This window comes from Camelus ferus, chromosome 5 (assembly GCF_009834535.1).
Source record: "Camelus ferus isolate YT-003-E chromosome 5, BCGSAC_Cfer_1.0, whole genome shotgun sequence".
NCBI classification, from domain to species: domain Eukaryota; kingdom Metazoa; phylum Chordata; class Mammalia; order Artiodactyla; family Camelidae; genus Camelus; species Camelus ferus.
Genome location: NC_045700.1, coordinates 53,761,095 through 53,786,880, shown reverse-complemented (window position 1 = coordinate 53,786,880; position 25,786 = coordinate 53,761,095). Strand labels below are relative to the sequence as shown.

The 25,786-nt window shown below is 33.7% G+C and overlaps 1 protein-coding gene across 6 annotated transcripts in view; it reads left to right on the top strand.

Annotated features, from left to right (window-relative positions):
- PDE1A (phosphodiesterase 1A) overlaps positions 1–25,786 on the top strand; it is a 300,999-nt gene that overhangs the window by 225,318 nt on the left and 49,895 nt on the right. For all 6 annotated transcript variants that reach the window (XM_014557844.2, XM_014557845.2, XM_032479873.1 and 3 more), the window contains 6 exons: positions 380–562; positions 6,806–6,872; positions 9,710–9,826; positions 10,841–10,981; positions 17,706–17,806; positions 24,648–24,773. In XM_014557844.2, the coding sequence (XP_014413330.1) occupies positions 380–562; positions 6,806–6,872; positions 9,710–9,826; positions 10,841–10,981; positions 17,706–17,806; positions 24,648–24,773 (735 nt within the window). The remainder of the gene's footprint in view (positions 1–379; positions 563–6,805; positions 6,873–9,709; positions 9,827–10,840; positions 10,982–17,705; positions 17,807–24,647; positions 24,774–25,786) is intronic.

Sequence of the window (25,786 nt, the reverse complement as noted above, 5' to 3'; positions counted from 1 at the left end):
CCCTCTTTTTTCTTTCTGCTGCACTTGCTTCCTTTAATAGACATCTGTTTATGAACTCTCTTCCCTGTATTATCTTAGTTGTATTCATTATTGGAATATATATTAATGATATTAATAGTCATATCTCCAGACTAGTATCATTGTACTTAAATGTTTGGAAAGCTTCAAATGTCCACTAGTCAGTGCCTTCAGAAGATGACCAGTTTGAGAAATTCAGAGCTTTCCAAATGTTAACCCAAATATTTTTTCAAGATAGTTCTTATTAAAATATGATCAGAGAGTGACATGCTGTACTTTAAATCCTATTGCAATGCTTGTTTTGTTGTTACTAGTTTTTCTTCACTTTTCCTAAAGTTTAACCACTATCAATTTTTTGTAGAAGATTGCTGGATACTGATGATGAACTCAGTGACATTCAGTCAGATTCAGTCCCATCGGAAGTCCGGGACTGGTTGGCTTCTACCTTTACACGGAAAATGGGGATGATGAAAAAGAAATCTGAGGAAAAACCAAGATTTCGAAGCATTGTGCATGCTGTTCAAGCTGGAATTTTTGTGGAAAGGTAAGTAAACTGTTGGTATCTCAAGACAAAATTTGAAAGGCAGCAAATATACTTACTATATCAAAGTTATGAGAGTCATATTTTCCTTATTGAGGAAAACTGCAATTATAAGTATACCTAGAATGAACAGATTTAGGACTTTATGATGAATTTACCTACAGCAAAAATGTCTTGTCCTGGATTTATTATTTTTGTTTATTTTAAATTGATGTAAAAACTAAGATTAAAGACTTTCAAATGACCATTCACCTCATATGAACCTTTGTAAATAACTGTTTAAAAATGATTATGATACATTCATATGCTACAAAGCTAATTTTACCTGAATAAATGTAACATCTGATAAAATAGGTTCTATACTATATACCAAAATCAAGGGCCTCTTCTCTGCACTAAAGAGAAAAGACCATCCTCTTACCATTGTGGAGGAAAGCTCTCTCATGTCTAATTTTCTTGAAGAGCTTTTTAACATGTCTGTCTCTTGACGGCGCCTAGAAGCACTGAGTCAAATCACCAGAGTTTCTAATGTGAAACACGTGTTAATATGACTCAATTTTATGTTCTATTTTTTTAATTGAAGTATAGTTGATTTACAATGTTGTGTTTGTTTCACAGCATAGTGATTTAGTTATACGTGTTATATATATATATCTTTTTCATATTCTTTTCCATTATAGGTTATTACAAGCTATTGAATATAGTGCCCTATGCTATACAGGAGGACTTTGTTGTTTATCTATTTTATGTACAGTGGTTTGTATCTGCTAATTCCAAATTCCTAATTTATGCCTCCTCCACCCCTTTCCCCTTTGCTAACCATAATTTTGTTTCCTATGTCTAAGTCTGTTTCTGTTTTATAAATAAGTTCGTTTGTCTTTTTTTTTTTAAGATTCCATGTATAAGTGATATCATATGATATTTGTCTTTCTCTGACTGAGAAAGTTTGATAATCTCTAGGTCCATCAGTTGCTGAAAATGGCATTATTTCATTCTTTTATGGCTGAGTAATATTTCATTTTATATATATATACATACATATACACACACATACATACACATATGCACCACATCTTCTTTATCCAGTTATCTGTCGATGGACATTTATGTTGCTACCATGTCTTGGCTATTGTAAATAGTGCTGCTATGAACATTGGGGTACATTTATCTTTTCAAATTAGAGTTTCCTCCAGATATACGCCCAGGTGTGGGATTGCTGGATCATGTGGTAACTCTATTTTTAGTTTTTTAAGGAATCTCCATACTGTTTTACCTAATGGCTGCACCAAATTACATTCCTACCAACAGTGTAGGAGACTTTCTTTTTCTCCACATCCTCTCCAGCCCAATTTTACATTCTTTAGCCCTTAAGACCAGTTTATTTTTCTGTCTGGAAACAAGATGTTTTAGAACTAAAACTACAAGAAGACTTGAAATAAACATCTTATATCTGACAAAGTTGAAAACTAGTTATTAGAAATCCCTTATATTAAAAAACAATTACATTATATTATTATGAAAAGTGTAACACTTTTAAACCTAATAAAATTGAGGAACAGAGAAATTCTCTTTTGTCAGTGTACTTAAAATTAAATTTAAAGGAGACCACATCTTTTTTATCTTCTGACATCTCTAGTTATTACTGCTAATGAACTTTATAAACTTTAATTTTCCTCTGCTAAAGGAACAACGAGAAGCACTCTTGGGTTTCTAAAAATTTAAATGACAATGCATTGTAAGAAGTATTCATTGTGATTTAAAGATGCCTTATAACCATAAGACGTAACGTTTCTAGGATCTTGGTTTATGTCTATGTTACCCAAAATAACAAGTACTCAGTGATCATTCAAATTATTTTTTTCTATTTCTTAACCATATCTAATAGGTTTTGATGAAAGTATCCTCATAATAAGTATTATGAACATAATAAGCATGATTAGTTAGATGAGGTGACACTCCTCCCACCCCTAATGCATAAATTGTTCCTAACTCTGCCAGGTGGGACCAGAAATCTGAAACAGAGAGATAGGGGTGGAGAGAAAGAATTTTAATAATCATATTCCTATTTTTAAAACAACTTAGGCAAATTTATGACAGCTATCAATATTCCATAGTATCAATTTGGAAACATCTAAATAGTAGTTCAGAAAGTCAGTGAGAGAATCAGAAATAAAAGAGAGTATGTTTGCTTTACTGAAGGAATGTATATTTTCTTTTCTTTTGAAGAAAATGTTGCAGAACTTGGCAAACTGAAAAGAAATGCAAATTATAGAAGTAAACCAACTAAATTTCCATTCCTGTTAAATAGAAAAATTAAGAAGAATTCTGTGAAATATATTGACATGTTAAACTTTCATTTTTTCATATGTACATAAAATATTTTATTTAATAGCCTATATAAATATCAAGATATTTCATGTTAAGATATTTTTTCATATGTACATAAAACATTTTATTTAATAGCCTGTATAAATATCAAGATATTATAGAAGTTAACCAAATTAGTAAACAGTCTTGAAAAAATCAATGAGCTAAAAACATATTGAAACGAAATTTTTTTTTTACTTGTGAATCCCCATTAGTAAATGCATAAACAGAGTGGGATATGTTTATCCTGAGCTTTCAAAAATAATCATCTTCAGTCTTGAAAGTCAGAAAGCCTTCTTGAGTCTTCTCTCAAGTATCTCCTCCCAAGAATCATTACCTCAGTACATCCAGGGAATTTGCTTACCCCAGTGTATCCTGAACCTACTCACTTTCTCATCCTCACTCCTACAACCCCAATCTAAGCCATGTCACCTGCCATCAGAAATACGATTGCAGCTTTCAACTGGGCTGCCCTCTTCCTCACTTGCCTTCTGTAAACAAGTCACTCTAGAGTGATTTTTAAAGAATAAAGTAGTTCCTGTCATTCTTTAGCTTAAAACCATCTGATAGTTTTTACCACTTCAACTGGCATTAAAGGCAACTTCTGAATCATGGCTTTGCATGATTAGGCCCCCTTTACCTTCCAGATTCATCTAATGTTACTTATCCTTAACTGAATATCTACACTAGTGTGATTTCAACTCCTTGAATATTCCTAAACTCTCTTCCCCTGGGGCCAACAATCCTGCTATTCCCTTCCTTCCCCGGCGGCCCTTTCTGTCTTTCCACAGGCCTTTCCTGATCACTCTGTATTCCTTCATCACTTTCTCTACCGCAACCAGTGGTTTACCATGTAACACTTAGTGCTGTTTGTAATCATATGTAATTTCCTATTTATTGTCCGTCTTCACCTGAATAAGCCCCATGGAAGCAGCACTTATATTTCCCTTGTTCTCCACTAAATAGCCTCTTGCCTAGCACAGTGTCTAACATAAGATAATTTTTAAGTTATTGTTTTTCCATTTCTTAAAAATTTTCTTTGGATTAATTTTTTAGAAATATATCATTACAAATATGGTAAATGCGTATGGCCAAACCTCCTCAATCCTATTCCCCCACCTCCGTCCCCTTGGTTAGAGATAACTAATTAATGGTATCATAGTTTGCAAAACCTTCCAGAGCTTAATTTTTTTTTTGTCTCAACACTATGTTTTTGAGAATATCCATGTTGCTAGATGCAACTATTTAATTCATTCATTTTTAAGGCTCTAGACTAATGCAATACATAAATATACCTCAATTTATTTATCAATTCTCTTTATTTTTTATTGATCAATTTTCCTAAAAGTCTATAAAGATTTAGGTTGTTTATGCAATGAGTGATCTTATACTATCACCTAAGGCACATTTGCACACGTTTCTCTGAGATGCATGCCCTAGTGAGACTGTTCTGTTGTGCGCATTTTTTTCGGGTTCACTATACCAGGTAATGACAAATCGCCCTTGAATTAATTTTTGTAACTATAGTAAAAACCTTCCAAAAGTAATCCGACATATTTCCATCTGGACTGTTACTACATGTTGGAGTGCAGGAAATTCATTTTTCTTGTTCATCCCCTTGTAATATGTTGACTATTTACTCAACTGTGGAGCAACTGTATTAAGGCTTCTCCCACATCGTTCTGATTCCAGAATAAGTCATCCTAATTTTATATTTCTAAGTTTTCATCCTAATATTCTGTTCCCACCTACAGAGTTATAGAATGATGAGGAAGTTTCTCTCCTATCTCCTTAGAAGAGTAATCCTCTTCCTTGTCTTTCTTTACCTTCCGTATAATGAGAATATACAGTGATATTCATTTCTCAGCCTACTCCAAGTCTAAGAAACAGCAGAGTTCTCACTGAGCCCAAAGAGTCTTAAACAATGTAAGAACTGAAGCCGATGGCATTGGCTGCAGAGTAATGAGAACAGTAACATTAGTAATAATGGCTTTCTTATATTGAGTACTTATAATACTATGCTAGGCATTTATATCATTTAGTCTTCACTAAAACCTTATAATTACCCTCATTTTACAAATGAGTGACATTAAATAGTTTTCCAGAGGTCATACAGCTAGTGAGTGTCTAACCTGTGATTCAAAGCGTGCTCTTTGCTACATCATACTGCCTTTCTGCGCCATGAAGACACATTGATTTAAAGTTACCTAATTTTTAAAAATTCCTTATTCCTGACTTTTTTCCTTGTCTATCACCCTTCCATTTCTCCTGTATCTCCATTTTTCACTAATGATTCAAAAATAGAAAATACTGTTTGTTTTCCCAAAAAAGAAAAAGAACTAAATAACATTACTGACAGTAATTATTTTCTGGGTCTTTTATAGGGAATGTGATTAAATAGTTTCCTTGCCCTGCAAGAGCAGAACAATTATAAATATCTCGGTGTAGTAATTAATATATATTAAGTATTTTTCTAACAGGCTGCTCTGAAATCTTCCAATTGAAATAGAGGATAAGGATAATTTTTTTACTATAACTAACTGCCAACATCTAAAAATTATTTAAGGTCATTTAAAATAAACATATGGGAACATGAAATAAAGTAACAAGGTCTCTAATTAAATAGGTAGATACTTTGTCTGAAGAAAGCCTAGTTTTGATGTAAGTAAAAATAATATATTAATTCTGAACTTCAAAGAAGTCAAAATGAAAAAGCAAAACATGATGAATTACTTGGCTTTTGTTATCTTAAAAAAATGATAGCTTTTATATAGAACCGAGTAATATGTCTTACAATTTTTAATATAAGGTACACTGAATCAAAAAAGTTAGTATCCCCCATAGTGGTTTTATAAACAATGCAGAATATTTTCTAAATGACTATTTCTTATATTGAGCCCTAGTATAAACTGGTGATATAATCATTAAATTAAGGTTTGTCCAGGCATCTTGAGAGGAGAAGTTACTGCAATATAGTGTAGGCATGCAGCTTGCTTGTGGGCTGACATATAAAGTTTAGGGACATGACTGATAATCAGTTAACTTCTTTCTTCATGGAACTTTGTGGCAGAATCATGTATCTTTCAGTCCTGATTAGAAGCTGATTGCTTTTCTACACATTAGGGTATCAAATTGAATCTGTTTTCGCATGAACCAATGGAGGGGTTTCTCATATTTTGTTTATGTCATCTTGGTTGCCCACTGGAAGATGGAAACATTCAACAAATTACTGATTAATAAAAAATATTTTTGTTATTGATGTTATCATAAAAATGGAAATACCTTTGTTCTTTCTGAATGGGTAATCTTTATTAAATAATATTAAATGATAATTTGAACAAACTTAAGCAATTTTTGTCAATATGGTCTCCCCCAATATTCTTAACTAAAAGAAAAAAGCTGTGTGAATTCTGATGACACTACATATTCCCTTCTATAATTTCCATTTTGTAAAAAAGAAATCTACGAAGGAAATACTGTAATGACCTTGGGCTTCCAGACTGAAAATTTTGGAACACAAATGGACACAAAACAAGACTACTTGTCATGGATACGGTGGTGTGCTAAAAAGTGTTGTTACACATGCAAAGGACAGTCTTTTTTTTAATAAGACGAAGTTTAGTGAAAGATCTCTTAACTAGAAACTAAAATCACATTGACTTTTAGGGTGGTTGTGAGTAAACAAAATACCATTTACGTTTGTCAGATTGTAGATGCTTAATAAACAGGGACAGTAGTTATCATCGTTGCCACAAAGGGAGCTTGTAACTAATGATACAAGGTGAACAAGTCAAAGGTAATTTTTTTCCTTGTTTTTAAGAAATAGTTGAAAACTTTGAGTAAATGATTTTTGTATGTATGCTTATTTTTCTTTTTCAGAATGTACAGAAAGTCCTATCACATGGTTGGCTTGGCATATCCAGAAGCTGTCATAGTAACATTAAAGGTGAAAAAATTTCAATTATCTTAGTTTTTCAAATAGTCATTTTTTAAAATATCCTTAAAATGGCTAGGAGAAAATGAGTATAGGTCTTTGCTACAGCTTACATTTTAGAATGTAAAAAGTATTGTAACCATTTACAAAATGTCATGTGTTCCAAATCATGACCCACTGTAGACTTAAATGAGGATCGATTTACACTAACAGACATCTATATTTATATCTATATACACACACATGTGATTTTTTTCTTCATGCTTTATTTAAGTGGATCTTGAATTCAATTTTCAAATGGCACCAGAATTTGTCAAAATACATGTATTTTGTTACTATATATTATGAAAGAATTGAATGTGTTATGAAAACATGGTTTAGTCAAATATGGATAAAGGATAAAACTTATATGGAAGAAAATTGTTTAGAATTTTAGGTCTGAGAAGATATTAAAAGTACAATAAAATTAAGAAAAAACAAAAAAAGAAATTCATCTCTCTTATCTCTGGCTTTTCCTTTGGCTACCTAGTTAGAGGCTCAACTGTAGTATTATATGTGTTAGAAATAACTAGAGTCAAAACTTTACATTTAATGTGGTGAAAGTTTTGTACTCACTTACTCGTCCCCATTGTGTGTGTGTGTGTTTTCCTTATTTCTGTCACTTAATTTGGGTAGGAAATTCATCTTTGTCTCCTCTTACAGTTTTATGGGGGTTTTCCTGTATTAACCAAGAATGTAAGGATTACTGACAACAGAATACACTGGGTTGCTTTATTTCTGATTTATTAAACTCTTTTCCTAGTTTAAATTTATATTGCTTTCTTTTGTTCTTTAATTTCCTTTTAAGTACCTCTTTGCATTTGTCTTTTCTCTGCAGCATATTAGGCTTTAATCTTTTCATTTAAAAAGGTAGTTTGTTTTTCTTGGAAGCTTTTTTCATTTTTATGTTCTAAAGCTATTAAAGAAGCAAATATATAACTGAAATGTCACATTATCAGATGTTAATGCTCCTTGGTTCTTGAGATGTTTTGATTTCATTATTTCCTCAACTGTGGGCAAGAGAATTACTAAATTTTATTTATTCATTTTGCTTAGAAACCAACTCACAGAGTATTTTGATATGAGAGAATGTAACGTTTTTCTAAAATGTGTAGAGAAAACATATGAACTAGCAGGTTGAGGAGAACTATCACTAAGTAAAGAATGTTTTAATTCTGACTTCCTGAAATACCTCCTTGTCTTGTTTGTTTTCAGTGTGACAACGTAAAAGCCTAACATCTGCAGTAGTTTACAGGTGTAAATCGTCATTGTTGATAAAAATCTCCAAGAAATGGAGAGCTAACCTTGTGCACAGTGGGAAACCCCTAGCAGGAACTGCAAATAACAGCCTTGTAACAGTATGAACAAATTCTCCTGTATTAGCTTTGTGATTTGATGAGATTTGTTGACCTCCTTTGAGCTTTACTGATGGTAAAATACCTTCTAACAGAACTGTGAGAGATTTTAAATTTACAAACAGATAAGCAAGTGTTTGGGAATCAAATTGGGACCAAATGCAAGGAATTTAACTAATTGAGGCACATAAGCAAACCACAAAACATTTTATTGGTGTTTCCAAGTGATTAAAAATACCATTGTTATTACTGTTTGTGAAAAGAAATACTTTTAACAGATGGTTTGAATATTTGTTATCAGATTTGCAGTTTAGTTTCAGCATGTTATAGCACATACTGTTAGCCTCTGTAAAAGCATGTTAAATGGATGAAGTTCTAAACAGGGCCTGCTTGAATTCAATATTAATATAGAGCTTTAAGGCTGTTCACTTACTGCTCAATACCAAACCTGCTGTGTGTATGCAAACATTAGACCTTCTTTACTAATAGTTTCTGATAATCATTAGAACTGACTGCTATATTTCTTTAGTTTTTTTTTTTATTTCAGTGATTTATTTAGTGTTATAAAGCAAGCTTTACGTTAATGCCTCCCTAATGTACTAATATCACTTGCTGTAAGTCCATTTCATGCACTCCTTTGCAAGTTTGTGTCCTAAAATTACCTTCAGCATAAATGTGATGTAGCTGGAGTGGTTTGATACACCAGCCCACTGCCCTCTTTTCCATAGTCAGGGGTTCTTTCCCAGGGAATCTGTTTTCCTACAGGCCTGACCACTTCCCTAGGAGACTGCCTGAAATGCCAAAATTACTATCCTTCTCCTCAGTCAAGAGGCCACTTCTTTTATCTTACCCTCTGTCCCTGGCAGAAAGTATAAATGAATCAGCCAAGGTTAGGGTGAGTAATAAGATAGTCTTACTCTACCTATAAAGAGTACTCTCTCTCTCTAGAGCATTTGGAGCTTTAATGAGATATAAAATATCAAAGTTTTAAACCAAATTACTCTTACATGGTGGAATTTCAAGCAGTGTAGCAGGTGGGTGGGTGGGAAAGATAAATTTGGAGCTATCTTCCCTCTATCCCCCAACTGACATCACCCACATAACCTGCAATTCTATCTTAAAATGAGGCCCACTCTGGGAAAATGATTTATGGCATGCATTTAGAGAGAGATTAAGGATTAGGGCAGCATTATAGTGTTATCAGGCTTATTACATCAAATTGGATATCTTTGGGATTAAGGGGAAGATCTTAAGCACTACTGACCTCACTTTTGTGGATCCATAGGTATTAAGTGTCCCTGCCATATCAGACATCGGTAAAAATAGAGCTTGATGTGCTGAATTGAAATGTGACCCACTGGATGTACAATGCTTGATCTTTCTAAGAGTTTTTCAAAGAAAGAAACAGAACCATATGATATTGTCATCTAAAATATTTACCTTTTTTTCCTACAGGATGTTGATAAATGGTCTTTTGATGTGTTTGCCTTAAATGAAGCAAGTGGAGAACATAGTCTGAAGTTTATGATTTATGAGCTATTTACCAGATATGATCTTATCAACCGTTTCAAGGTCAGAAATATAGAACAAAAGTAAAATGCTCTTGGAATTCTTTTTTTTTTAAGTTTTAAAAAATTTTGTTTGTTTGTTTGGGGAGGTAATTTGGTTTATTTATTTATTTTTTTATTTTAATGAAGGTACTAGGGATTGAACCCAGGATCTCTTGCATGCTAAGCACTCACTCCACCACTGAGCTATACCCTCCCCCTAGAATTAGTTTTCTGAATAAGAATGAAAATCCAGAACACTGAGTCATTAATTCATTTTAAAATGTTTCTGGTTGGCAAGTCACAGAACTAAGGGGATGCGTTCACCTCATCATATAGCTATTCTCAACAAACCACTGGCGTATCTGTATATCCACTTGGGTATCATAAGGCCATCATAGCCTCATTCCAACAAAATACAAACATCCCTCTGACTTACTCATGAAACATTAGTGCAAAGATTAGAAGCTATGTCTTAAAGAAGTATGATTTTCCTAAAATACAAAATGAACCATTATTGGCAACTCTCCTTAAACTTAAGTGAAAGGGGTTCCAATTAACTTCATTTGCAGCCATCTCAGCAACAGATTTGATTCAGATTTCTGAGCATCCTACAGCCTGTACTTATGGAATCATGGTATTTTTAGAGTTAGACAGTACTGGCAGGTCATTTATTTTAGCCCCCTTGAATTACTGATAGAGAAACTAGACTTCTCCAGTTGTAAATGGAAAAATCTTACCCCTTTAAGAACTAGCCTTCTTACCTGACTCTGGAAGACACAAAAATTTAAAGATTCTGTGTTGGTAAAACTATTATTTCATCTGTCTTAATTAAACACTTGGGGGTTACAATCCTTCTCAGCATCGAAAGCTGACAGGTTAATGAAGTGTTTTTTTCAGAACAATCCACATTTAACTTCAAGAAACTACTGCCCACATCTGACTCACTGCTGTGTTCCATCCCAAACATTTCTGTGCTCATGTTGATTTAGTGCCACTCTTTTGGTCAAAATATAATCATAATTATTACTTTCCACAGATTCCTGTTTCTTGCCTAATTGCCTTTGCAGAAGCTTTAGAAGTTGGTTACAGCAAGTACAAAAACCCATATCACAATTTGATTCATGCAGCTGATGTCACTCAAACTGTGCATTACATAATGCTTCATACAGGTATCATGGTAAGAAAGTCTTTGTGACTGAAGTTTCTTATTTTGGAATATCATATTCTGTTACCTTAAGTTCCAATTGTCTCTAATACCCATAAAAGTATTATAAATAGTAATCTTTGGGGATTTTTGTAGGGTTAATGAGTTATTTATAATATACATTTTTCAAAAAGTATTTTAAATTAGTGAAAAAATTTTTCAAAATTTGGATTATATAACATTTTTTGTTTGTAAATTCCTTTTCCCATAGGAATCAATCCTCCCAAAAAAACCTAGACCTAGAGAAAAGTCTTTGGAATAAAAGTTAGTTGTAGTGCTCTTCCCTAATTTCATCATCCAGGCTGACGTTAGTAGCTTTTTTCTTTTAACATATATGCATTGCTAATTATAATCAAATCCTGATAGGGATTTTTGAAAATTATTCATGTGAATTTTTCTGAATTCTCCTTCCTCCTCTTTGCATCTGAATGAATCAGTTGCTGAGTGAATAAATGATTCAGCAGTGCCAATCATGGGACAACAATGAGTAAATGGTGGGAACTCTGAGGCTGCCTGGAATTTCTGCACTGTCTCAGAATGTAGGATGACTCCCAAGAGGTGAAAAGGGAGGAGCAGTCCTTCCTTCTAAGGTTCCAAACTGACACGGGTTCAGAGGGGTGTGAGCCCTGTGAGATCCCCAAACCTGAGTACATTCTTGATTCCTCCTGTGTCAACCTAGGCTGAAGCAGTACCATAAAAGTCATGTAAGTAGAATGTTCCACCAAACCCAGTAGTATACATTGCCTACCTGTTTAGATTTCAGAAGCCACACCCTTTTCATTGGTACGAGTCATTGGCATTCAGATTTATGTAACTAGTACTCTTCCATGGTGTTTGAACACCTTCACTGATGCAGTGGCATGACCCTCTGGTGACTTTCTAAAAAGCTGAATTATGTGTTATATTAACCTTATACACTGAGTTTTCCCTTTTCAAGATGTATGTATGTATGGGTATCACTCAGTTAAGGTATAAATGTGTCCATTGAGCCAATCAGATGCAGTCATGGCTAGACTTGGTCCCCGGTTGAAGTTTAGTCACCATTCATTCCAGGATTATGACTTGATGTTTAAAGGGAGGAAGTAGAGTTTAGCAATAATAAGTAGAAACTCAAGTATTCAAAGATATAGCTTTGAAATATTGTAAAAATTTTTAAAGTAGTATATGTAACTTTCTTTTTATCTGTTTCCCTTTCTAGCATTTGTGCACACACACATTCTTCTAAAGCTCTGTTGCTTTAATAAGGCTTCATTGTCACAGCTGTTTCTTGAACTCTTTGCTTTCACTTGGTTTTATATGCACAGCAATTACGGTGAAAAACTGCTTGCTTCCTGACAGTTGCAAATGCTGTTACACTTGAAAAAGTTGCTTTAACATCTTCCTGGTTAGATCTACTTGCTTTTCTTTTCTAAGGCCTTGGTCTTGAATCTGGTGGTGAGGTGGTTTTCATTTCAAGTGTTTGGCATTTCCTCTTTCCTGAATTCTGTGGCTTTGAAAAAGTTAACTGGCGAATGAAATCTTTAAGTGTTAATTTGAAATGGAAACTAAACTAATTAAGTTTCCTCATGACAAAATGGAATGGTAAAGGAATGCCTACTTCTGTATAAAAGATACCTGCTTTAATTATGAAGTACAATAAGAAGATACATGCCATTCTGGTAGGTAGCCAGAATTTCATCATTTTGAGATACATTTCTGTTTATGTACCACAAGTGTAAAGGGGACCACAGAAAAGTCTCCTATTTCAGCTTCAGAACTTTTGTTCTAGAGGTGACATGGCACAGGTGAAGGATGCTATATTACTGGTAAATAGAGAAATTCAAATCCACAATGTGAATCTACCCTCAGACTTGCAAGGAAGACTTGTTCCTGGATATAATAAGCCATTCCAACTTCTCTGGAAGACTGGGGTAATCTGGCCCAGCCTGGCATGGCTCTTAAAAGTTGAAGTTTTTAGTAAATATGACATAGTCACTTTTTGAGAGGCTCATGACTTAACAATCATAAATATAACTTCACTCTACTTTAGCAGGTTTAGGTTGGAAACTTATTTATTAATTTATTCATCCGTTAGCAAAAAAGTTTTGGTAGGCTCTCTTAGTTTGTCCATTACAAAAATAGTTGAATGGGAGACTGTCAGTGTTGTCCAGAATCAGGAAAATACAGTTAAACTAATGAGAAGTTTTATGATGGATGGTGAAAAGAAAGGCAGAATGAATTTTCAATTTATTGACTATTTGTCAAAACTAGGTTACACTGCCAGCTTGATAGTTTTGGAAAGTTATTTTAATAACTTATTTAGTAAGCTTTTCTTTAGATAAAAAAGTAGTGTTAGGTGAGTATTAATTTTCATGCATATAAATGTCTGGTTCTTTGAAACAAAAAAAATTATAGAAATATTCATTGTCCTTTGGTTTGATATGGAGAAGACTGGGTCGTTCACTTAGTGTTTGAGTAGATGCCCTGCTGTTCCAGGACGGTCTTATCAGTGTGACATTTATAGAGCACTCCAGCTGTAGCCTAACGCTTGTCAGGTGACTAGGGCAGTTTGTCACCTGCCTCATGTTCAAAGGATCATTGCTTGAAAGGTTTTGTGATGAAGCCATTGGCCTTCAGTTTGTTAATGTCATATGGGACACTCTCAGGCAGTGCAGAGTTGATGCTAGGACACCCTGTCTCCCTCTATCTCCTTGTGTCACTTAATTAACTTGTAGCCCTGTGCCACAGTGACAGGGGTGTGCAGTAGCTCAGTCCATTTGATAAAGGGCAAATGCTTCACTGAGTGCTGCCAAGCCACTTCCAAATGTCTCCTTGAATGTGAAATAATCTGAGGGCCTTGGCAAGGGAACACTTGTATTTGAGGGCGCCCGGCACTGTGTTCTCTATAGTACAAAGAATAGAAGAAAGACAGATAACTTGAAAACTTTTCTTTTGGAATAAAACTACACCGAGAAATAGCCCCCCACACTCTGAAATGATTCAATTTTTCTCCAATCAATCTACAGAAAATTTGCCACTCTATCTCTAGTCTACAAACTACTTGGGAATTCTGTTCTTGTAAATGTTCTTGTAAATACAACACTGTTTAGAAGAGTGGAAAGAGCGTGGGCTTTCAAAGCAATGACATAGATTTGAAACCTCCTTCCTGACTTCCTTGCTTACTTGCTCTCTACCTCTGTTCCCTAATCACTAAACTGTGGTTAATAATGCTGACTACCTTATAGTAGGACAGTGAGGAGTAACATCATGTATGTAAAGCACCTAACCCAGTTTCTGGAACATAATAGTGATTAACTGATTCTCTAATATCAGTAAAATTATTATTAATTATTGTATTATATTATATATTAGCTTATGTGTGTTATGTGTTAATATTATTATAATTTACTCTTTCCATATCAGGTAAGTTATAGCAAACTACCTCAGCCTATTCAAAGAGTTAGAGAAGAAAAGGTCCAACCTTACTTAAAACGTAGGCTAAAAGAGTTGTTAATTATACCCTTTTAGACACTCCAGAAACTGTAGGTCAGTGTGGTGTTCAGATCTGAAATTTTCCCAGCCCTATACATACACATGTATACTTTCTCTGTTTCACACACACACACACACACACACGCACACACACACATGCTAAATAATTCAGATATAAAAATTACATCATGTCTTTTTTTTTAGTGAATGCTTTAAAATGTTTAATACAAAATTTGTTCTTGCAACTTCTCTACTGGAATGGAAGTTCCTTGAGGACATTGCCTTTATACTGATCTTCTTTTACATCATAAGTCTTAAGTCAAAGCTCTATTAGCTTTCACTCATCAGTATATCCAGTTAAATTATCTAGAAATTCTGTTTTTGAAAACTTAGAAGACTGTATTCAGCACATTTCCTCCCTTGAATAATGAAAACTATTATTATCCACAAAAGGAAGGAATATTGTGATCTGTGGAAAGAACAGAAACTTTGGAATCAGATAGATTTTGGGTTGAGTTTCTGCTCTGCCACTTGAGAGCTCTGTGACCTTTAGCAGGTTGATTTACTTCTGTAGGATTCAGCTTTGTTATCTGCCAAATAGGAAACAATATTTACGTAATAAATGCTAAATAAGATGATTATAAAAATTAAATAAGACCATTTAGCTTAAAAGTCCAGTTAACATTAGTTCCTCCACCTTCCTTTCCATCGACATTGTTCGTGCTATAAATGGCAGTCACTGCCTCTCTCTGACATAATTTGAGGACTGCTCATTTTAGAGTAAATCTACCCGAGCAATTCTCTAGGCAAAACACAACCTGCAGTGTAGATGAAGCACAATGTCTACATTGCTCATGACTCTTCATGTTAACCCTTTATTTCCACCCATTAGGAATCAGAAGAACTTAGGTTATATACTGACCACTGTTCTAGTCGGGAAGAGTGAAATGATTCCTCCTTATTCTCTCTGGCTTGTCCTCATGAGTTATTTACAAAACCCATAAATTTAGGCATTCATTTTCTGAGTTAGAATTCTCATTTGACACCAGTGTAAAATGAATTGTCAATTAAGATCATAAAAATAAGCCCCCAATTCTACTGTCACTAATATAAAATAGATGTATTTTTCAATTAAGCTATTCCCAAGCTAGTTTATAATGTAAACTTAATTGTTAAAACTATATAGTGTGGCAATAAATGCCATGAATTCATGAAGGAAGTGCTATTTATGGGAGGCAGAGGTTAATGAGACTAAAAATAGGAAATACATGTATAATCAATTTTGACAACTAGAAAGATAATAATTTTAAATGCTTATGAGATAATCTATAATTAAAATCCATCTCTGACTTCCTAATTTAAATTTTTACAATTGCAACTTCATATTCTATGTTATCATAGTAGTATATACTGTTGCTTTTTAAAAATCACAAATAAGTCTGTAAGTCTGTAAATCTTAAATATAACCAATATTGTAAATCAACTATACTTCAATAAAAAATAAAATTAAAAATAAATAAATAAATAAATAAGTTGAATATATTTTTAAAAAGCCCAAAACCTTGATTTTTTTTGTGAATAAGGAATAAGCTACTTTTGTGTTTGAGCCATTAAAGAAAACAAAAAACAAAACAGGATTGTCTGATTCCACAGTTTCCCTCCACTATCCCTTATTACCTCCTCCTAATGCGAAACTAGTGAAATTCAATTCAGCAGATAAATATTAAGTTCCTACTATGTGTTAAATACCATATGGATTATGTGAGAGGAGCCAAGGTGGATAAGACTGCGCCTTTAGCAATTATGAGACTCAGCAATGTCACCTCCGTATTTTGACTCATGGACCTACAATGTTTTCCTCTTGCCTTTTATCCAAAGTCTTAATTCATCTGCTCTGACATCAGCTCTTTCCCATACTCTGAACTCTCGTCTCTATCTCACTTCACTTGACTCTTCAACATAATTGTTCTATTAGCAATTCAGTTGCTCTGCAGGCCCCTATAGTATCATTCCACATTTGCTCTTTCTGTTTAGAATCTCTCTGTTCCCAACCTTGCATTTAGCTACCAATCTTTGTCCATCCTTCTTCCAAGACCCACTGCCACCAAATAGATATCTCATTTGCTCTTCTTTGGAACTTTTATTCTGTGACCTTTTATCAAGTATGCATGTACTGTATGTTATATTTTTCTGCTGCTTTGTGCAAAGTCTTTTTTCAAGTGTGCAGAATAAGACCGCTAAGAGCAAGTTCCATATCATTTTGGATCCTACTTTCCTACCATCAAGTACCACCTACTTGCAGTTCTCACGAATAGAACTTCCTATGATGATGGAAATGCTTTGTATCTGCACTGTTCCATATGATAACCATTTGCCACTATTGAGCAGTTGAGATGTGGCTACTGTGACTGGAAAAGTAAATTTTATTTTATTTTATTTATTTTAACTTATATAGTCACATATGGTTATCATATTGAACAGTGCAGTTAAAATGTTATGCAAAATGTGAATGATGAATAAACTATAGGATTACCTAAATGGACTTATAATAGTAGAGAAATTTTGTTAAACCATCCAGTTGATAAAAATATCAGTGTATATGAAGAAGGTGGTCTGGATTTTATGTGAAAGCATTTATTCTTTCATTGTTATTAAATTGAATTGTATAGTCATATGGTATATATATATTAAGAAGAGCAAATTTGATAAATTCTTGGAAACTTTTCTAAATCTCTGAATATAAAAACTAAATTCAGTTTCTCTAATGACCAAAGAGAATATTTTTAACTCTTACATGGAAAATTTTCTCATAGTAGGGCCTTCTATAAAAATTGAGCTAAAAGACTTTGTATTGTTGTATGAGTTATATGTTAAAAATCACTTAACTATAAATGATTTCATGAGACCCCCCCCCAAGTTGGTAAGGCTGTGAATTTAAAATCCATTTAGAGTTCACCTTCTAAATCATAGGAAATTACTTCTTTCCCAATTAGCAAGGAAAATTATAAGGTTTGAATTTTGAACTTACAAGCTATGAAACAATCACTGACTTCATGAAGCATCCATTATGCACAATTAATGGAGATTAAATAGGGAAAAATTATTTTAAATTCATAAAAAACAATTTTATATGATGATTTATACTGAGTACAAAGAAAGTTTTTTTATAGGAAGACACCATTGACTCTGCTTTTTAATATGATGGAATGTTCCTTTAATTTAACAGCACTGGCTCACTGAACTGGAAATTTTAGCAATGGTCTTTGCCGCTGCCATTCATGATTATGAGCATACAGGAACTACAAACAACTTTCATATTCAGACAAGGTAAGGTAGACAAAGTATTACCTTTTCCAAGTTAAAACTTGAAATTATTTTTCTGCATATTACTTAATTATCTCCTTAAAGACCTTATCTCTAAATACAGCTACATTCTAAGGTCCTGGGGTTAAGACTATAAACATATAAATTTGGGGGGAACACACTTTAGTTCATAATAGGAAGAGGCTCTAAGCTCTTAGGTTGCACAAAGATCTTAGTGCCCGGGGAGGCAGAATCTGGGCTAGGACCCATCAGGATCCAATTCACTTCTATACAGAGGACCCTGAAATTTCTATGTCTTTCACTAGTCAGATGCTTAATATGGAGATACAATTTGAGAGACTGATTTTCTCCAAAACTGCTGTAGAACTCTCTATTCTTGTTGAGGGAAAACTAAACCTAGTTATTTTTTTTTAATTAATAGACTTTATTTCTTAGAGTAGATTTAGGTTTACAGAAAAATTGAACAGAAAGCAGAGTTCCCATATAGTCCCTCCCCCAACCCCACAGTTTCATGTATTGTCAGTATCTTGCATCAGTGTGGTATATTTGTTACAACTGATGAACCAGTATTAATACATTATTATTAACTAAAATCTATAGGGTTAGGATTTACCTAAACATTGGGTTTACTGTTTGTGTCATACATTGTGTGAGTTTTACAGATGTATAATGCCATATATCCACCATTATATATCATACACAATAGTTTCACTGCCCTAAAAGTCCGCTGTGTTTCATCTTTTCATTCCTCGCTCCTCTTTCCCCCTTTACCCATGGCAACCATTGGTCTTGTTAATGTCTCTATAGTTTTTCCTTTTCCAAAATGCCATGCATTTGAAATCATACAATATGAAACCTTTTCAAGCTGGCTTCTTCACTTAGCAATATGCATTTAAGTTTCCTATATGTCTTTTTATGACTTGATAGCTTATTTCTTTTTATTGCTGAGTAATAGAACAGTGTGAATATAAGAGAGTTTACTTATTCACCTGTTGAAGGATATCTTGGTTTCCTCCAAATTTGGGCATTTATAAATGAAGCTGCTATCAATGTTCATGTGATGGTTTCTGTGTGGTCTATTCATTTGTTTTTTAATAGCATTATTTCTAAGAACTGATTTTCCACCTATAGGAAGGTGAAATATTATTATTATTATTATTTTTTATTATTATTATTATTATTATTATTATTATTATTATTATTATTATTATTATTATTATTATTATTATTTTGACATGGGAGCATAGATACATTTTATTAAAATATTAGGCATTTTAGAGCTTCAAGGCACCCTAAAGTGACTGAGATCTACATATGAATCATCTAGTCTAAGCCTCACAGTTTAAGAAGAGAAAAAAAAAATCTCAGGAGGTGAAATGACCTATGTGCGCATAGTCAGGTGTTGGCAGTAGCAGGGTGAGAAGTTTAGAAGTGGGACACTCACTCAATCCTGTCAACTTACACAACTCTGCTCCCATGGCCAGAGACAGATATGTAATAGTCACAATATTTTATAGCCTGAAATGAATTGGCTTGGACATTATGGTGCCTTGATGCAGGCAGAAGAGGAGCTGAAATTCAAACAGTGAAATGCTGGGGAAAGCATTCTGTCTAGCCACAGTCTCCCAGATGGACAGAATGTGAAGACCTTAAAGTCTGGTTGAACAGCAGAGATGTTACTAACCTACACGTTTGCAGACTGTAGGGTTATGTTTTGTTTTTATTTGTGTTAACACAAGTATGACTATATAAGTCATTTTTGCTTATCAAAAGTTCTTCTATGGCCACCATATTCATTATAAGTGAGATTTTAATTAAAGACAGCTCATGACCGAGTTGGGCCCTGTGTAAGATCATAGCTTTAGGAACTGGAGAAGGGAGCAAGTGATTTGTTACCAGTGAATACTTCTTGCCCTTTCTACTTTGAAAAGTGAAGGCAATGGACTGGCCTCTAGCGGCAGTATTAGATTATCACTTCTAACTTTCTCTTTCTATTTTTTGTTTACAACTGGATGAAGAGTCTTAATTTACTTACACTTTAGACTGCAGAGAAGGAAAAGGAGACGTAGGAGGAGGAAAAGGATGAGGCAGAGAAGGAGACGGAGGAGGAGGATGAAGAAGATTACACTTTTTGCCATCTCATATTAAGAAATTCTGTATAGAAAATAGGGGGAAAGTCTAGTATTTTACTTTTTTCTTGTAAATTGTCTACCAGAATCAATTATTTAATGAATTAATTCTACAAGAACTTGAAATTTCTATGAACAAAACAGTTGTAATGACGACAAATGCAACAATATGATGTGCTTTTTGTAACTCTCACTATCAGCTCCACATTTTGTCCAAGGAGAAATAAGGTCTTATATCATTGGTATTAGTAATTTGATTCTATTTTAGATTACTCATTGTTACTTGGATTTAGAGTTGCTTTTCTAATGTGGAAACCTATTTACTGGATGATGCAAAATGACTAAAAAATAATTTAAAACATACTGCAAGGCTAGATTTGAGTTCAATACCGACATTATAATCCATGAAATCCTTGGAAGTATAAATAAATGGAAATAATGTCTTCTTTGTGCAAAGAAAATGCCGAGCTGCATGTCACCATGGACACTGGGTGTTGCTTAGAGTCTTGTCCTTTCCATAGCAGTCAAAGACTACTATCTCAGATAATAAGACCATGCGATATTCTCAGAATCCTATTGTATTTATGAGATGAAATTATGCATACTTTGCTACATTTAAATCTGGTTCAAAAATACATCTTTGCTTGTTACTGAAAAGAAATAGTGATTCTTAGAGTCATATCATGCAAAAACCCTGACATGGCTAGATTTGAGGCTGTGTGATATAAAATGTGTGATTCACAGATAACAGTTGTCTCCATGGTCTCAGCGAATTCCTGGAGATAGTTGGGCAAGATCTATTTAACTTTCCCCTAAACAAGGATTGCATGTATGCTTTCCTAGTTCAGTTTTCTGTGTATTGAGCTATGATTATTGATTAAGAAATTTTTAAGCCAAGGCTGAGATTATTAAAAGGAAAACTATTTTGGAGATATGTGCTATTAGCCAAATACATATGTTATTCCACTTTCATGATGGTGCTAGAAACAAAAAAGGAAGTAATTATTCTACTGCCTAATAGGTCGTTTCCCCTATGTTGGATTAATAATCAAGCTTGGGTTGTCTGCCAGAGTATTAAATACAGATCTCGAATAGGTTGCTTACAACTGAAGTCAAGTTTCCTTAGTTCTTTCTTTTATTTGTCTCTGTCTACTCTTTGGTAAACATTCACTGGTAAGGTCAGTACCAGGTTATATCTAGGTCTCTACCCACTGAAAAGCCTGAAACAGTAAGTCTTAACGAGGCAATTTTAGGGCTGATAAAATATGTATCTATCAGGAGGAAGGAGAAGTGGGAGAAAATACTGGGTGTTGGTGGACGTGGTAGCAAAGTTGTTACAGGTTTCACCTTGACTTTCCTTTTGCTATTTTTGTTGCCTACCTCCAAGTTGCCAGCTTACATGGGTGGGTTTACCATTCAACATGCTAGTTCTGCTTCCATTCCACACTCGCAAAATGATCTGGCAACCTAAGAGGACAGAGAAAAAAGAAGCAAGGGTTCCATTATACAGATCTGAGAACACCTGGAATATTTCACACATTATGCTAGAATACCAATTTCAACAATGCAACTTAAGTACTTTATTTGATGATAAAATGATAGGAAAATACCAAGAGATGAGAAATAAAAACCTTCTGTTGATGAATTCATAATTTTAAAATATAATATCCATTATAAATTGGTAGTGAAACATACATTTTAAGTTTTGTTTTACAAAATGGTTTTCTCAGTTTAATGCCTATAATGCTCAAATTGAATTACAGCATTATAAGGGAGAAAAAATAGAATCATAAGTAGACCAAATGATTTTCGTTGTCTCCTCTGACCTCTACCCGGAGTAATTTTAGTCCAAGGGAATAGAGGTAGTGATCAACTATCTGGAATAGGTACAAAGGGGTTGATTCATTCATAAATTAACTGAGGATGTTAGGTAATTTTTTTCTCTCTCTTTGTTATATCTAGATTATTTCACATGTATCTGGAATACATATTGAAAGGAAAAGGCATAAATAATTTAAATTATGATAATAAAAGGAAACTAGGCACCATAACCAAGTGGGATTTATCCCTAGGTTTGACATTAAAGTCAATCAAAGTAATCCATCGTATCAACACTCTTAAAAAAAAAATTACATGATCATATTAAGATGCAGAAAAAAGCATTTGACAAAATCCACTAACTATTCATGGTAAAATTGTTTAGTAAATTAGGAATAGAGGAGAACTTCCTTAACCTGATAAAGAATATTTACCAAAAACCCTGCAGCTAACATCATACCTAACAGTGAGAATGGTGAAGCTTTCCCACTAAGATCAGGAATAAGGCTAGGATGTCCCTTCTCTCCACTTTTTTTTCAACATATTGGAAGTCCTAGCTCACAAAAGGTATACAGCTTGAGAAGGAAAACATAAGACAAGTCTTTGTTCAAAGATGACAGGATGATCCATGTAGAAAATCTAAAAAAATCAACCAAAAAATCTCTAGAGCTAATAATCAGTTATAGCAAATAGCAAATTTGCATGATACAAAGTTATTATACAAAAGTGAATCTCTTTCCTATATACCAGCAATCAACAAGTGGAGTTTGAAATTAAAATTTAATTAAAATCAAAATTTGATAATGTAAAATACCATTTATATTATATCTAAAAATTAAAATATTTAGGTATAAATATAACAAAATATATACAAGATATATATAAGGCAAACTACAAACCTTTGATGAAAGAATTCAAAGAAGAATTGAATAAATGAAGGGATATTTCATGCTCATGGATAGAAAGACTCAATAAATATTGTCAAGATGACAGTTCTTCTCAACTTGTTCTATAGATTTAATGCAATTCCAAAAAAAATCCCAGTAAGTTATTTTGTAGATATAAACAAGCATATTTAGTGTTTACATCGAGAGGCAAAAGACCCAGAATAGCCAACTCAATATTGAAGGAGAGGAACAAAGTTGGAGAATTGATAGTATCCAACTTCTAGACTTACTATAACACAATAGTATTCAAGGCAGGATGGTGCTGGCAAAAGAATAAATGAATAGGTCAATGAAGCAGTATAGAGAGCCCAGGAATACATGTCCATGAATAGAGTCAACTGATCTTTGACAGAAGAGCAAATGCAATAAAATGGAGCAAAGGTAGACTCATCAACAAATGATGTGGGAACAACTCGACATCCACATGCAAAAAAAAAGAAAAAAGAATCTAGATACAAACCTAATACTCGTCACAAAAATTAACTCAAAATGCAAAACTCTAAAACCCCTAGAAGATAAATTAGGATAAAACCTAGATTACCTTGGGTGTGGCAATGACTTTTTAGATACAACACCAAAGCACAATTCATGACTGAAATAATTGGTAAGCTAGACTTTATTAAAATTAAACACTTATGCTTTATGAAAAGCAGTATCAGGCGGATTAGAAGACCAGCTAAGGAGTGGGAGAAAATACTTACAAAAGATACATCTGATAAAGGGCTATTGTGCAAAATATACAAAGAACTCTTAAAACTAAACAATAAGAAAACAACCTGATTTAAAAATGGTCCTTAAGAAATACCAAACCAAAGAAGATATATCGATAGCAAATTAGAATATGAAAAGATGCTCCATATTATATGTCATCAGGGAAATGCAAATTAAGCAACAATGAGATATCACTACATATCTATTAGAAAGGCCAAAATCCAGAACACTGACAACACCAAATGCTAGTGAGCATGTAGAGCAACAGGAATTCACACATTGCTGGTAGTAATGCAGATACAACCATATTGGAAGATATGGCTTTCTTAACAAATCTAAACATGTTCTTACCATATGATCCAGCAATCACTCTCCTTGGTATTTACCCAAAGGAGCTGAAAACTTATGTCTGCACAAAAACCTGCACACCATTGTTTATAGCAGCCTCATTCATAATAGTCAAAATGCGAAAGCAATCAAGATGTCCTTCAGTAGGTGAATGGATAGACTGTGATACATCCAGACAATGAAATATTATTTGGTACTTAAAAGATTCGAGCTATCAAGCCATGAAAAGACATGCAGTAAGCTTACATGCATACTAAAAAGTACAAGAAGCCAGTCTGAAAAGGCAACATACTCTATGATTCCAACCAGATGACATTCTGGAAAAGGCAAAACTTTGAAGACAATAAAAAGATCAGTGGCTACAAGGGGTTGAAGGGATGGAAGGTAAAGGATAAATCGCAGATCACAGAGGATTCTAGAGCAGAGGAAATACTCTGTATGGTACAATAATGATAGATACATGCCATTAGACATTTGTCCAAACCCATAGAATGTACATCACCAAGAGTAAACCCTAATTGTAAACTATAGACTCTGAGTGATAATAGGTTCATCAATTCTAACAAATGTACCACTGTGGTAGAGGACGTTAGTAATGGGGGAAGTTATGCATGTGTAGGGCCAGGGGTTATATGGCAGATCTTTGTACCTTCTGCTCAATTTTTCTGTAAACTAAAACTGCTCTAAAAAAAACTAATCTTTTTTTTTTTTTAACTATCATATAGTTAGGGGGAAAAAAGAAGGGAAACTAAGTACCTCCATGAGTTTAGGTGTTCAAATATAGGACTTTTTTTTTTACTGATGAGATGTCTTATGACTTGAGTATTTTTATTAGACATTCGTGAGGTCTAAAGAAATCCTCTGCTAGGGCATTTTGTTTTTAATTCTTAGGTCAGATGTTGCCATTTTGTATAATGATCGCTCTGTCCTTGAAAATCACCATGTGAGTGCAGCTTATCGACTTATGCAAGAAGAAGAAATGAATGTCCTGATAAATTTATCCAAAGATGACTGGAGGTGAGTTTCAGAGGAAACCTAGATGTAATTTAATTTCAGGAAAAAAGTTAAATTATGTGTTTTAAAGTGAAGAAAACATATGAAAGTCAATCCTTTACTCACACTACAATTCAGTTCCCCTTGACTGGATGGATGACTGAGGAAGATTGGTACCTAGAAGACTCTGTTTAGGAACCAGGCTCTGTTAGATGGAGCTGAGGTATTTCAAGGCCAATTAAATGTCTATATGCATCATAGGCAATTCATAAGACCATGTACCACACAACAAATACCTTAAGATGTATAATCACATATTCTCTAGAATGAAGCTCTGCTCAATTGTACAAATATGTGGTCCTAAATGAATTCAAAATTTTAGTGTCATACTGATACCTTCATATATTAGTTTTCTATATGTGGAGTTTAGCTTTAAAAAACAACAACAACAACAAATAATTCACTATTGGGGGAAAACATTCCAAGTATAACATACTAAAATGACCTAGATGCAGAGGGAAATCTTACGTGTTTCTCCAAGGCATGTGTCTCCTTAAAAAAAAAAAAAATTGCGTGAAACAGTGTTGCTCGTTGCAGTGCAGGGAAAAATAACAAGATGCACCTCTACTACTCAGCATCATAAACTTTCCTCCTTTCTCTTTGATGATCTTGGTTATCATCATCCCCTTTGTTTGACTGTAGGGTTACCAGTTATAGCAAAAATAAAGGACATCCCATTAAATATAAATTCCAGATAAACAGACTTTTTAAGTGTAAATATATCCCTAATAGTCTATGGGTCCTACTTAAACTAAATAAAAAATAAAAAAGCCTCTAACTTTAACAAAGATCTCGTTAAACAAGTCAGTTAATGGGCTGAAAAGGTTCTCATTCAAAAGCAAATATCAACGGGTTGTTTGGGTTTTTTTTTTTCCCCCTTTAAATCAAGATTAAAAGAAATGTCGAAAGAAAAGAAGTAACCTGGGATTAAGATCTGCCTTAAAATAAATAATTAAAAAGTTAATTCAGGGTTTAAA